This window comes from Benincasa hispida, chromosome 4 (assembly GCF_027475165.1).
Source record: "Benincasa hispida cultivar pf3 chromosome 4, pf3_genome.v1.1, whole genome shotgun sequence".
Classification (NCBI taxonomy): domain Eukaryota; kingdom Viridiplantae; phylum Streptophyta; class Magnoliopsida; order Cucurbitales; family Cucurbitaceae; genus Benincasa; species Benincasa hispida.
Genome location: NC_143481.1, coordinates 37,910,213 through 37,925,344, shown reverse-complemented (window position 1 = coordinate 37,925,344; position 15,132 = coordinate 37,910,213). Strand labels below are relative to the sequence as shown.

The window sequence follows — 15,132 nt, the reverse complement described above, 5'->3', positions numbered from 1 at the left end:
AGGACACATGGAAACAAAAATGTAAAGACAAACAAGGGCAACTAAAGAGGAGAAACCATTTCGCCTTCTGATGTGGTTAAAAAACCTTTCAGCATACCAGAGAACAACCTCCAACCCCGAAGCGGTAGACCCATTGACACATGAATAAATGACCGACCACCGGAAGTAGGCCAAACAACACATCTCATCACCCACCTTGAGATACCTTTAAATTTTGATAGTTTTACAACTCCCACGTCATCCTTTAGCTTTTCGAATAAAGAAGTTATTGACTTGCCCTTGAAGTAATTCCGAAATCTGATCCACAAACCATTTTAGGTGAGCCTTTGCCAAAGGAAAAACCTTGTTGAACTCCACATCTTCCACAAACAAGTTTCCTTCATCCAACCATATGCAGAAGAAAGAACCATTCACTTTGCAACTTTGGATTTCCATTTTATAGATTTGATAAAGGAGTAATGGAACACGGAATAGAATGATGACCATAGTGCTGTCGGAGAAGAGAAGGTGACCCGTGGGGGGGGGAGGGGCGCGGGGGTGGAGGTGGGGCCAGGCGGGCAGGAAACCTCTTTTATTCTTTGAGGCTGTGGAAAGATATTTGACTGTGTCCATCATTTATATACCTTTATTAGTTATAGATACAGATAAAGTCAAATCATGTCATATTTGCAAATACTTTTAGATTGGGCTAGATTGTGCTACTATTTTGTGTAATATTTCCATATATGCAATTGCCCCTAGGATAAATATAAGTCAAGAGCACCATCGTTCTTAATGTCACTTCTCAGTTCTCACAACCGTAGTTATGAACATGGTTTCCATCCTCAACCAAGGAAGAAATCTCAAAAAGTAAACTCACACTAAAGTTTTTGAAGTTAAATAACCTAGATATCACCCCCCAAACAGGAAAATAGGCATCAAAGGAAAACAGGATAAAACCTTCTCGATCAAATCCAACACATCCTGATTGTCAATGAATTCAATGTAGCTCCAATTTATTTCCTCTTTGCTATACTCCTCCTGTTCCATCTTAAAGACATGCTGAAAAAAGTAGAAAAGATTAAATACAAGTCCCTCATAAGTAAAATACAATAAAAATTACAAAGCTGCACACCTCATTAAAATGTTGCTGAAGCTTTTCATTTGCAAAATTGATGCAAAACTGCTCAAAACTGTATAAATTGAATGTGTTAATGAAACAATGAACAACAATGATGGTACGCCAAGATTCAAATCAAAAGATCATTTGTGATCACAAAAACAATTCATTTTGAGTAGTCAAGTTCGATAGACACTTGATACTGTGAGAAAACTAGAAAATTTCTTTTTCTAAGCTAAAAGGATGCATGACGAATATTAGATTCAAACGAAAAAGAAGCAATACGAAGTTATAGCAGATAAACAGTGAAGTTTCAATTACAAAGGTGGGAACAAGACAAGAATTTCTTCAAGCATCGAGATCTCTCATGCTGGAAAATACTCGAGAAACATTCTATTACTATTACGTTCTTGAAGATAAGTAAAAGCAACTTCCATCCATTTGTAGAAATAATATAGAACTACAGAGACCACCATATGTCTACTTTCACTTCACCACTTCAAAAAATTATACATTTTGAAAAACTCACTGATTACTTACCATCAAGACCCAAGATAAAATCTATATCTATTGCCATCTACAAGTATTTAAAGATATATAATTTGTTGTGCACGGTAAATAAACTTAATCTTAAATCACCAATTGACCCACAAGCTTAAGCTAATGCGTGAAGGTAAATTTAATTATATATCATCTCTCCATCACTTGTGGGCTTGAAATATGAAGGCCCAATAGTGGAATATTAATTGGGGAGACAACATTGCAGAGGCTTGAACATAGGACCTTCCTAAACCACTTGCTTTGATACCATCTTGAATCACCAATTGACCCACAAACTTAAGCTAATAAGTTAAGGTAAATTTAATTATATATCATCTAACACTTCGAGATCTATACTTGAAGAATAAAGACAACAAACCCAACAAAAAAGCCTTTCTAAAAAGGAAAAATGAACTACAATAGGCTACTTAAAATGCCCAGGTACAAATCAATCACAATAACCTAAGGCAAATAAGCCTAAGTTTCTACCTCAAAATGACATATATAAGTCCCAACAATACCAGATGTTTTTTCATAGCTTCAATATCAATCTCATTTCTCCTTTTTTGTAAAGTTTGGCTCTTAACTGATAAAAGTTATTCTCAGTTCCCCATCAAAAGGAATAAATATCAATTCCACGTTCAGAGCCACAAATAGCAGGATTGCTTTATTTCATCCAAGATTCCCTAAAGTCTACGACTCAACATATTTCACACCATTTTCCACTGACAATATCATACTATACAAATCTAAATCTTAATCAAGAAGCTCCACAACAAAAACAAAACAAATGCCAGTACTTAGATATATTACAATTGTAGAAGATACCACTCAATAAAATAAGATAAACAAATTAAGAGCAGAGAATGTAGCTAGTCAAGCCAAAAACCTTCTCAATGTTAAAATGTCAATATACCCTACTCGATGAGATTTGAATCTAACAAAATATTATAAGCTAAAAGCAAATACGATTAAGCTCTAATGAGAATTTATAATGCTCGAGACAATTGAACTGCTACATTTCAAATTCAATGCATTACGAAATCAGTACTTTCAAATAAATCATAAGGCTGACAATGCAACTCCAAATGTAAAGAAATAAGGTTGAGAGGAAGGAGATTACCTGTTGTCCTTGAAGCATTCGAAACCGTAAATGTCCAGTAACCCAATTTGAAATTGAGAATTCAAATCTTGCCCAACAGACCGGTTAATCTTATCAACAAGCCTGAAAGAAACGACAACACATGAAAAATATGTGATGTGGCCATAATGTAAGTCAAAAAATTTGAAGTTCCAGTGACCATCACCAATCAAACAGACGAGCATAAACAGTCTTTGCCAATGCATCCCGACTAGCAACAGCACCTTCACAATCTAGCGCTTTGACAATAATTCCTTCACGAGTTTGAATTGAGCGAGTACAAAGGGCTGAGACCAAGAGGTTGGAATCACACCTAATTGTGAGAATGCATATTTAGCGATTGGCAAAGAAAGTACATCAAGATGGAAAGTGAACATCAATGTGAGTTGATTGGTCATTCATGTTATCAGAAAATTCTTAAAAGGAACAACAGATTGTAGTACACTATTCATTGATGCAAGTCCTAAAAGTGATTGGAGAAACACTCGTAATACAGACATGCAATTAATCACAACAATAAAAGCTTCATCATTTGTAAAATAAAATGGCAAAAATTGAAGCACCTGGAAGGATGAGTAGGATTTGGGTTGCGCAAAAAGCTAATGGGTTGCAATGGCAATAGTTAAGTTGGTGGTGATGTTTGGAAGAAGCAGGCGCAAGGAATCGAGAAATTAAAAGCAAGTAGGCTCGTGGAGTAGCAAACCAACGTGATTTTCCAATTTTAGACCTTAGCTCCCACACCACAAGTACAGAATACACACATTGGGACTAGGACAAGCATAGTGCTTTTGAGAATTAAGTTATGGGAAGGATAGTAGGAAAAAGAAAGAGTGGCTTGGGATTAGAGTCTGGCCAAATGTATTGCATACATGCCCGATGTTATGGTATCTCTTTGGTTCAATGATGAGCTAAGTTCTTGACCTTTCAAGTTTGCATCTCATATATCTCTGAGTTTTCAATTTTGTGCCTAATAGGCCCCTAAGTGTTTAATAAGTCCCTAAACTTCCAATTTAGTGTCTTATAGTACCTAGAATTTTCAATATTTTTTTGTCCCACTAGTCCTTGACCTATTTGACATTTTTAGAATTTTAAAGATCTATTATATACCAAATAGAAAGTTAGGTTCCTATTAGACACAAAATTCAACTCGATAATTTTAAAATATATATATATATATATATATCGAATATGCTATAAATTTATTAAATATTGATTTGAAAGTTTAGGAACCTATTAAAAACTTGTAAAATTCAGAGACATTCGATACAAATTTGAAAGTTTAGAGATTTATTGAACTCTTTTAAAGTTTAGGAACATATTGGACACCACCCTAAAAGTTCAAGAACAAACTTGTAGCTTAACCTTTCTCTATCAATTAATAATAATAAATAAGCCTTCACATTATTTTATAGTATGACTTGTGAAGATTATGTAAGAAAATATTAAATCCATCCTACTCTAAGTTTTGAAGTTTAGAATTACTTAAATATGGTATAAGATTACAAGGTAGTAAATTGAATCCTAGTGACATCATTTCCTCCCCAATTGATATTAATAGTTCATAGCTTTATGAATCACTAATATTTGGACTCAGGAGGGAGGGGAGCATTAAGAATATCTACATAGCATTAAATATACTCTAATTCATCAAATTAATCTCTTGAGTTTAGTTGTAGTCTAACATAACTAACTCAGACGTTATTGTTGTGTCTTCTAACTACATCATCCATGTTGTCTGACACAAGACGTTGTTGGGTTTTTCATCTCTACGTAGTGTGTAGTCTGACTTATTTTGACTACATCATTTGAGATCAGGATAACATAGAGCATATATAAGGGTTAGTATTACATCTCGTCACTTTCACACTCAGTTCTTAAATGAAGGTTATGTGATGTCAAATTACGATGGAAACCAAGTTAATTTGACACCGATGATGACTATGACACAATTTACACTTGCTTTCAAAGGTGGGCTTGTTCTAGGCTCTGTTTAAACAATAATTTCTTGATGAACCTAAACAAAGCAATGGCTAAATAGATTTCATTTGCATGTGTGAAAGGGCGTGGCAATTGAGGTGTCAAAGATCCTTTTGCCTAATATACGCTACTTTCTTTTAGACGGTTGTCTACAAGACTATTCAAAAAGTGGAAATTACATTCCCAATCAAAGCAGTTCATGACCATCTTTGCCCAAGGTTAAAAACAGACAAAAGAAACCACAAAAAATCAAGACCAACCAAAAGCTAAAACACAAAAGAAAAAAAAAACACAGGAACTCAAGTTGTAGATTATAAAAAATAAGGGGTAGTTATCAGAAGAAGAGTTGAAACCGTGACTACATATTTTCCACCATGCGTATATTTTTCTTTCCATAACAGAAACCCGAGAATGCAATGCGAAGAGAAAAAGGGAACAACCTAAGGGCAAGGATGACATATGTCCCCTTGCACCATGCGTAGGTATTCACTCAAAAAGAACACCAAGAAATTAAAGACTTCTTTTATGTATTTATTTAAAAAATTATATTATATTTATGGAGAGAAAAAAAAAAAGAGATACACCAAAATAACTACCAATTCGATTTAAAATATCGTAACATGGTAAGTGTGGAAAGCATTTTTCGGGCTACCCATAATCACCTACATGAGAAGATTAGAAGCCACCCCTAAATGAATGGTAGACTTTTCATCCTTCAAGACTGAAGAGTCGTGTTCTTTTCCGGGAGAAAACTCAACATTCCCCAGATGCAAAATCGCAGCCAAGGTACGAAAGATAGCTTCCTGATAAGATGATAAAACCAGAATACATCAAGTGATTGTGCCATGTAAGATCTACCGTAAAAAGACTAGGAAAACTCATTGATATATCACTCTCAAACCTGATCCTCATGGCTTATACCAACTATGTCCATTGCCCTCCTTGTCCTAATATACTCTTCAGCATTGCTCACTCCATCTAATTCATACGTCTTGCTTTGATTTAAGTAGCGAAAATGACTTGGGTGGTCTAACTTGTACTTCTCTGCATCCTAGACATGAATACACCAAAAAAAAAAAAAAAAAAAAATACATATATACTTCTTGAAGAGCATACTAAACATCAAAAGCATGAAATGATGTCAATACAATAGTCACATTAAGAAAAAATATATATAATAGCACGGACATTAAAATCAACAGAATAATAAGAGATGTAAGATGTAAGGCAAATGTGAAAGGTGTTACCCTTCCAGATGCACATAGCTGATAAAAACAATGATAGTTCCTCTCAGGGTTCGTGATTTGTACAACACGAGAACGTTCTAGAAGATAAGTTCTAATTGCAGCACCCGATATTCTACCATTGGTATCAAATTGAATTTCAACAAACTTTCCAAAGCGACTGCAATCAGAAAAGAACAAAACAATCCCATAAGTAACAACATCTTGAGTTGAATTAAATACACACATCGACATATAGCATCATTACAGTACAGACAGACTAACAATAATTGCAAAGATAGACTCTGATCATTTGCATTATCCATGAATTCGAGCTATTATGTTCACTAAGATTGGGGTCTATACCATATGCTTTTTCCAAAATAACTTGAGGTGAGCAAATGTACCCATCTTTCAAGATTATAGTTTTTATCCAAAGTTAGCCTTCAATCAACAGAAACAAACACCAGGACAGTGAAGGCAATATATTGTCAAAAGAAATAAGAAAAAGTATTAGATATAACAACTTGTTGAAATTAGGGTTTTTTACTCTAGGGGCATTTTTGTCTTTATACTTGTACCCTAGGGTTTCCCTTTTTTCTATTTAAACTGGCAGTCACTGTGTATTCTGTGTATCAGTCATATAATAAATTCCTTCTTCTCATGGTTTTTTCTCCCTGATTAGGGTTTTCCACGTAAATCTAGTGTGTGCTATTTTTCTTTCTCTACTCTGTATTTTTCATCATGGTATTAGAGCATGGAGACGAAACCCTGGCCACAACTGAGGAAAACCCAATAGGAGAATCTCAAACCATTGGCACAGAAATAGCCACTATTATCCAAAATGCCATTGACCATATTTCCAAGATCTTCTTCCCTACTTTCAAAGATCCGACCAGTCGGCAAATAGATCCAACCATCCCAGTCTGTCCGATTTCGCGATTTTCTACCGAACTCCAGTTCGAAGCTCCGCAGACCCGGTCGATAGCTTCTGTGCCGCGCCGCACTCCAGATCTGTCCGTCGACGCGCTTCAGGGGACGCAGTCGACCGCCGCCGAACTGCACGAGATGAAGTCGACCCAGCCTACCCGCGACTTTCTACCAAACCAGTCTAACTTCCAACCGACCAGCGATCTTCTGCAGAACTTCCAGCCAAGTAACGCTGTTCTTCCAGTCAAGCCTGGCAGTTTCTCTTCTGTGCGGATCGACCCATCAAGTTCGGCATGTAGGTTTCAGCCAATCCCTCAAGCAGGTACAGGCAGAGATTTCCAGCCGGATGCAAATAGTAGTTTGGGGCAGTCATCACCTATCATTGGTGGATTTGGAAGAGATTCATCGTCCCACCGTCGAGATCAGAGGACTATAATCCAAGACCGGTTTACTCAGTTGCAACTACAGATTAAGAGGCAGAATAAGATGTTCCAACAACAAATGGCTGCAATTGGAGAAGCATTGGGATTGGTATCCAATGTCCAGTCAGATCTGAATCAGAATCAACCGATTTACCCTGGAAATTCAGTAACTTCTTTCCCTACGTACTCTTCAAATTTATTCTCTGGAGTCATAGGCAATTCTTCTAGCTTTATTATAGGAGAAAAGTTAAATGGTGAAAATTATTTTTCCTGGTCCAAATCTATTAAAATGGCCCTTGAGGGTCGTCACAAATTTGGGTATCTGACAAGAGAAATACCGAAACCAAGGCCAGGAGATCCCCAAGAACAAATTTGGAAAGGGAAGAATTCTTTGCTGAGATCTATTCTGGTAGGAAGTATGGAACCCCAAATTGGAAAACCTCTATTATATGCGGCCACAACCCAAGATATTTGGGAGGCAGTCCAAAAACTTTACTCAAGGAGACAGAACGCTTCGCGTTTATATACTTTACGTAAGAAGTCCACGAGTGTAAGCAGGGGGCAATGGATGTTACAGCTTCAATAAATTGTCACTTCTTTGGCAAGAGATGGACTTGTGTCATTAGATGATTTGGAATTGTCCTTGTGGAGGAGTTTTGCACTATCAATCTGAGGAAACCGATCGTGTATACGACTTCCTTGCCGGACTGAATTCTAAGTTTGATGCAGTACACAATCGTATATTGGGAACCCATCCGATACCGTCCCTAATGGAGGTCTGTTCTGAAGTACGTCTTGAGGAAGAAAGGCCTAGGGCAATGAATAATACTATTGTGACCCCAATAGATTCAGCTGCTTTCAAAACTTCAGGCCCTGATAAACAGAACAGTAAGCCGCCACCAGTTTGTGAACATTGCAAGAAACCCTGGCACACGAAAGATCATTGTTGGAAATTACATGGTCGTCCACCAAATGGTAAAAAATGACAGTCAGGCCGAGCACTGGTAAGTGAATCGGTAACGGGGGAGACACAGCCTCAGAATCAGGAAAACAGTCAGAATACTACTGGTCCAGTAGGAGTCAGTGCAATCACTCAATCAGGTATTTCTCATTCCTTTGGCTTTGTTAGTATAACTGGTAATAAATCATAGATTTTAGATTCAGGGGCCACAGACCACTTGATTGGTTCCTCAGACCAATTTCTCACCTATCAACCAAGTGCTAGAAATGAAAGGATCAGGATTGTTGATGGATCCCTTTGCCCCGGTTGCTGGAAAAGGACGGGTGTCACCCTTTGAGGGTTTAGTTCTCCAAGATGTGTTACACGTGCCAAAAATTTCTTACAATCTTTTATCTGTTAGTAAAATTATAAGGGATTTGAAATGTCGTGTTATCTTCTCACCTGATGCTGTTGTTTTTCAGGATCTGAACTCAAGGATGACGATTGGCACTGTCCGGCATGACAGAAGACTCTATTTCCACTGAAGAAGCCTCATTTAGGATATGTGATAGGACTAGTTTGCTTTCATCTCATTTTTCTGTTTCTGAAACTGATTATATGTTGTGGCACTATCGCCTTGGACACCCTAACTTTCAGTATATGAATTATTTATTTCCTCATCTTTTCCATAATATTAATATTTCTAAGTTAAAATGTGATGTGTGTGTCCAAGCCAAACAGCCACGTGTTTCTTTCAAGTCTCAACCTTATAAGCCATCGAAACCATTCACCTTGTTCCATGCGATGTTTGGGGTCCAACACCTGTTACTACCATCACTGGAAAGCGATGGTTTGTAACCTTTATTGACGATCATACTAGGTTAACATGGGTTTTCCTTCTGACCAACAAATCCGAAGTTACATCGATCTTTCAACAATTCTATAACTCTATAAAAACCCAGTTTAATGCCAAAATCGTTATTCTCTGGAGTGATAATGGTAGGGGATACCTTAATAATTCCTTAAGAGAGTTCCTAATCTCGAAAGGAATAGTCTATCAGAGTTCCTGTGCGAACATCCCTCAACAAAATGGAGTGGCCGAACGGAAAAACCGTCACCTAGTCGAAGTTGCTCGGTCTCTTATGTTGTTAACTTCCCTTCCTTCCTATTTATGGGGTGATACTGTCTTGACAGCAGCCCATCTGATAAATCGAATGTCGTCCCGGGTTTTAAAGTTTCAAACCCCCTTAGATTCCTTCAAAGAGTCATACCCAAATGTCCGACTTCTTTCTGATGTACCCCTCCGTGTCTTTGGCTGTGTTGTGTTTGTCCATACTTATGGCCCTAACCAAACCAAGTTTACTCCTCGGGCTCAGAAATGTGTCTTTGTGGGACATCCACTTCATCAACGTGGTTACAAGTGTTATCATCCCTCTTCCAAAAAATACTTTGTCTCCATGGATGTAACATTCTTCGAAGATCATCCATTCTTTCCCAGTGGTTCTCTTCAGGGGGAGAATACTAGTGAAGAAACCAATTGGGGTCCGAGTCTCGCTGTCCTGCCTGAACCCGAACCCATCCTTGACATCAGTACCAATGAATCTATTCTACCAACCAAACAAGTCCCATGGATCACATACTATAGGAGGAATCTCAGGAAGGAAATGGCGCCGCCTGTTATTTCTCCGACTCCGGTCCATGAGTCAGAACGGAGAACAGTTCCAGGTATAAATAGTTCTATCCCTAATGATAATAAATGTGATAAAATTGATGCTTGTGTTGAAAATGGTGAAGGCAAAATTAGGGAAGACAATAACAACAAAGATGTCATCGAGGCAGAAAATGATGATTGTGAGACACTTGTTCCAGCAAAGAATATTGTTGAATCTGGATAAGAAATGTCACCTATTCCAGCTGAAAACACAGTTGAAAGTGGAAAAATGACAGAACATGAAACGTATGAGCAAGAGGGTGAATACAGTATGGAACCCGAAGGAAGTAAAGACAGAGATGCATCTCTTGACCTCTCGATTGCCCTAAAGGTATCAGATCATGTACGAAATACCCTCTGCAAAGTTACTTGTCCTATAGTAACTTGTCTCTTGAGTTCAAGGCCCTCACTACGAACCTAGACACAGTGGTGATACCAACCGGTATACACACAGCACTGGAAATTCCTGAGTGGAAAGCCGCAGTCATGGAAGAAATGGGGGCACTCGAGAAAAATCATACGTGGGACCAAGTCACTCTTCCAAATGGTCATAACGCAGTCGGATGTAAATGGGTGTTCCCAGTAAAATATAGACCCGATGGAGCAGTTGATAGATACAAGACCAGATTGGTTGCCAGGGGTTTTACTCAGACATTCGAGGTTGATTATTCCAAGATTTTTTCACCAGTTGCAAAGCTAAATACAGTATTGACCCTTCACCAGCTTGATGTGAAGAATACCTTTCTCAACGAAGAATTGGAGGAAGAAGTCTACATGAGTCCTCCCCCGGGATTCGAGAAACAATTTAACCACCGAGTTTGTAGACTAAGAAAGTCCTTGTATGGGTTAAAACCGTCCCCAAGGACCTGATTTGGCAGGTTTACTTTGTTTGTAAAGTCACAAGGGTATAGTCAAGGACATTCAAATCTCTCTCTTCATTAAAAGGTCAGTATCTAGAAAGATTGTTGTTTTGATTGTTTATGTTGATGATATTGTCATTTTAGGTGATGATACCTCAAAGATTGACTGATTAAAGGCAAAGATGGCTGAGAAATTCGAAATCAAGAATCTTGGAAAACTAAGGTACTTCCTTGGAATGGAGGTAGCTCGATCAAGAGAAGGGATTTCAGTTTCCTAACGGAAATATACTTTGGACTTGCTTAAGGAAATAGGTATGACAGGCTGCAAACCTGTTGATACTCCTATAGAAGCGAATGCAAAGTTAAGTGATATGAGTGAAGGTGTTCCAGTTAACAAAGAAAGATATCAGCGACTTGTTGGGAAATTAATATATCTCTCCCGTACTAGGCCCGACATTTCATATGCAGTGAGTATGGTAAGTTAGTTTATGTAGTCTCCATACGAAGAACATATGAGGGCAGTAGAGTGCATTTTGAGATATCTGAAAACTTCTCTAGGGAAAGGCTTGATGGTCAGGAAAACTGAAAGGCGATGCATCGAAGCATACACAGATGCAGATTGGACAGGGTCTGTGGCAGACAGAAAGTCGACATCAAGGTATTGTACCTTTGTGTGGGGCAACCTTGTCACATGGAGGAGTAAAAAACAAGGGGTTGTTGCCAGAAGCAGTGCCGAAGCTGAGTACAGGGCCATTAGTCTGGGAATCTATGAAGAAATTTGGCTTGAAAAAGTTCTAAGAGACCTTGACCAAGATCATACCAGTCCAATGAAACTTTATTGTGATAACAAAGCCGCAATAAGCATAGCAAATAACCCAGTTCAACATGACAGAACAAAACATGTGGAGATTGATCGGCATTTCATCAAGGAGAGACTTGATGGTGGCAAGATCTGTGTTCCTTATGTTCCTTCCAGCTAACAAATTGCAGATGTCCTAACAAAGGGACTACCCAGACAATTGTTTGACGCGTGTGTAGGCAAGTTGGGTTTTATTGGCATCTACGCCCCAACTTGAGGGGGAGTGTTGAAATTAGGGTTTTTTACTCTAGGGACATTTTTGTCTTTATACTTGTACCCTAGGGTTTCCTTTTTTTCTATTTAAACTGTCAGTCACTGTGTATTCTGTGTATCAATCATATAATAAAATTCCTTCTTCCTGTGGTTTTTTCTCCCTGATTAGGGTTTTCCACGTAAATCTAGTGTGTGCTATTTTTCTTTCTCTACTCTGTATTTTTCATCATAACTTAAGATAAGCAACATTATGATTTACAATATAACTAAATATATAATTGCTATGAAATACTTAGTGATGTGGCATTTAGCAATATTGCGTCCCTATTCATTCATGCATGAAATTGAAGAGAATGAAATTCCTTGTCTTGAAGAACAAAAAGACAGTAGATGATGGAGAAAATCTAACAAGGTTTCATGACAGATTAGAACGATGTAGCAGGGTAAAGATTCACAAACCAGCAGGGCCCGTCTTCAACTAGGCTAAATGATACTCAGAGCAACAATAATTGGAAAAAAGTACATAATAACAAGTTCTAGAAAAAAATTACCGACCTTGAATTATCATTTCTAACAGTCCTTGCATTACCAAATGCTTCCAGTAAAGGATTTGACTGCATGGGGCAAAAATTGAACGTGCTCATACTATAAGGAATAACTAACAGAGTAATAATACTACTGTATGATGAGGATAGAAACTTAATGCAGTGCAACTATATCAAAACCTAGATTTTTAACATAAATGTGCATTTTATATTTTTGGAATGAAAAACAATGTTCCAACATCAGACTTACTACGTCCATCCAAAACATATTTCACATATCCTCTTCACAACAAAAATTACTCGTAAGCTAAATAAAACTTCACCTCCAGAAAAAATAAACAAAGTAAAATTATTGTGATCACATATAAATCTTTACCAAAATGGTACAGTATGGAATTGGACTGACAGACAGTGACCCTTACTTCAAGAACTTGTTGCTCAACAGTTCTGTCATTGCCTGATGCTCGACCTCCAACAAATGTAAGATACTGCATGATCAATTTTGTTGTCTCGGTTTTCCCTGCCCCACTCTCTCCACTGACCAATATAGACTGGCTTCGACCCTCGCTAATCATTGCTCTGAAAAATGAAAGAATATAAATGAGGGCCCCATTACTGCTACATCATGTGAAAATTCTATAGATGATGCATTAGCAACTGCAAAAACATTTACATGTAGTCCGGGTATCCATTAAATTGATTTTCCTAAAACTTTACCTACCTATATGATGCATCAGCAACAGCAAAAACATGAGGGCTCAGTTCCCCAAAAGGCGCTCCCTTGTACTGCTCCATCATGTGAACGTTGTATAGATGGGGAAGCTTTGTGAATGGATTAACGGCAATCAAAATGCTACCAGTATATGTCTAATAAAAACCAAAAGGCAACAAACATGTATATATAAGTTCACAAACGGTTTTATAGTGATGCCAAAAAGTATTAATTAAAACAAGGTATCTGAACAACTACAATGGCAGATAGAGTAATTTATCCAGAATATAGATTCTGCCATGATTCTGGATTGACAAGACTTGATCATATTGATGATGTTAAAAACCCTACAATGGGCAAATATTTGAAAAAAATAACTTCCTTTCACTTTTAGGCTTTCCTGCCCTTTTATCTTGGTCCTTTCCTTAAACACCAAGATCAAGTAGAGCATGACATGTATGGTCAACTTCTAACTAAAACCAAAACCCGAAAGAAGATTCAAGTAGAAAGTCCTATATATGAAGATTTAGAATAATAGTTGATGCTCAATCACGATGTGGTATAAAGAGAAACAGAGCTCTATAAATTAATTTATTAAAGGTCGAGTATTTAAACGGTCATGTCCATCGACATCTTAGCAAATAAGCTATCTTTGCCAACAAAGTAAAAGTTTACTCATAGAATAATACCTACTTGCATAGTTGTCCAATGCTGGTTAAACTCAAGCACTAGCAACATACCATTTATGGAGGTCTTAAGTCATCGAATAAAAACAGAAATCAAACCCACAGGCCGGACACGAGACTGCAGAGACAAAATACTCAAGGAACCCCAATATCCAATCCTTTATGACTATAACTCCGTGTGATAAAAACAACTAATAAGCTAACTTATCGTCAATAAATTATAGTTAACTATACTTGACCCATAATTAAGTATCTTAAGGCCAAAACTCATACTAACAATTAATTTATCTACCTATCAAAGTAGAGCTTAACTACATCTTACATATATGTCATTGAGAGAATATCTTCTTTGAAGATTATAAAGCACTCCAGGCTCATTCAAATAGGTCAACTTCGTCATGTCATCCACTCCTCCATGGTCATCCTCATCCGCGTCCCTCGGCAAAAGCTTCTCAGGAACAGCCAACACCTACAGTTGACAAAGCAGAAATACAATTAAGAACATCACTTCTTATCGCTTTAAAATTCTGAAAACTCGCCTAATAGAAGGATGGGAAAGGAAACCACCTTCTTTCCAGTAACAGTTGAAACTCGAACTTGTTTGCCAACGAAGTCGAGGACTTCAGCCGCCACCCAAGCAAAATCTTTATCTTCCACCCAAACCTTAGACCCCTTGCGTAGGCTCATTTTTGGTTGCTACAATGGAACCGTGAGCAGAAAGAAAGCAAAATCAAGAGGTTTCGAACAAAGCAAGATTGAAATTGAAACCCTAAGAACAGAGAATGGACAAGATAGAGACAGAGGCAGAGAAGAAATGGACTTGCAGAGACATTGTTTTTGGAGAAACTTTTGGGTTCCCGCTCTCTAACAGGTGTAGACTTGAGTTTCTCAAAAAAGAAAATAATAACCCAGAAAAATTAAATTGTGAAACTGGGCGAGATATTTATACCGTAATGGACACGTCACCCTCTACTGCTCTCCCAGTACATGGACTCGATTCTTTTCTTTCATTATTTTGTTTGTTTATTTTTTAAGCTGGCGATTCACTCAACGTCTCCTTTTATTCTTCCCATTTCTATTTTCTCCTCTTTCTATTTTCCGTTGAAGAATTTATTTCCTTTTAATTACTTAAAAACGACTCGTTTGAATGCCACCACGCGCTACGTGGGAGCGTCTTCCCCGCCAAACGGATTTTTACGTAAAGTAGATTTTGAATTTTTGAATTTTTGAAATAATTCTATTTGTACTTTTTCAACCTACCACCGTCGAACAAT

The 15,132-nt window shown here is 37.5% G+C and overlaps 1 protein-coding gene across 2 annotated transcripts in view; it reads right to left on the bottom strand.

Annotated features, from left to right (window-relative positions):
• XI-I (myosin) overlaps positions 1 to 14,916 on the bottom strand; it is a 60,899-nt gene extending 45,983 nt beyond the window's left edge. Inside the window, exons 1-13 of one of the 2 annotated variants that reach the window (XM_039028483.2) lie at positions 14,808 to 14,916; positions 14,426 to 14,554; positions 14,181 to 14,327; positions 13,182 to 13,327; positions 12,883 to 13,039; positions 12,471 to 12,529; positions 6,005 to 6,161; positions 5,659 to 5,808; positions 5,424 to 5,560; positions 2,947 to 3,093; positions 2,763 to 2,864; positions 1,115 to 1,172; positions 940 to 1,041 (exon numbers count right to left, since the gene is read on the bottom strand). In XM_039028483.2, coding sequence (XP_038884411.1) covers positions 940 to 1,041; positions 1,115 to 1,172; positions 2,763 to 2,864; positions 2,947 to 3,093; positions 5,424 to 5,560; positions 5,659 to 5,808; positions 6,005 to 6,161; positions 12,471 to 12,529; positions 12,883 to 13,039; positions 13,182 to 13,327; positions 14,181 to 14,327; positions 14,426 to 14,545 — 1,482 coding nt within the window. In that variant the 5' untranslated portion in view covers positions 14,546 to 14,554; positions 14,808 to 14,916. Of the gene's footprint in view, positions 1 to 939; positions 1,042 to 1,114; positions 1,173 to 2,762; positions 2,865 to 2,946; positions 3,094 to 5,423; positions 5,561 to 5,658; positions 5,809 to 6,004; positions 6,162 to 12,470; positions 12,530 to 12,882; positions 13,040 to 13,181; positions 13,328 to 14,180; positions 14,328 to 14,425; positions 14,555 to 14,688; positions 14,749 to 14,807 lie in introns of those variants that run through there. The other variant, XM_039028482.2, reaches the window with a different exon arrangement.
• Between the last annotated feature and the right edge of the window lie 216 nt (positions 14,917 to 15,132).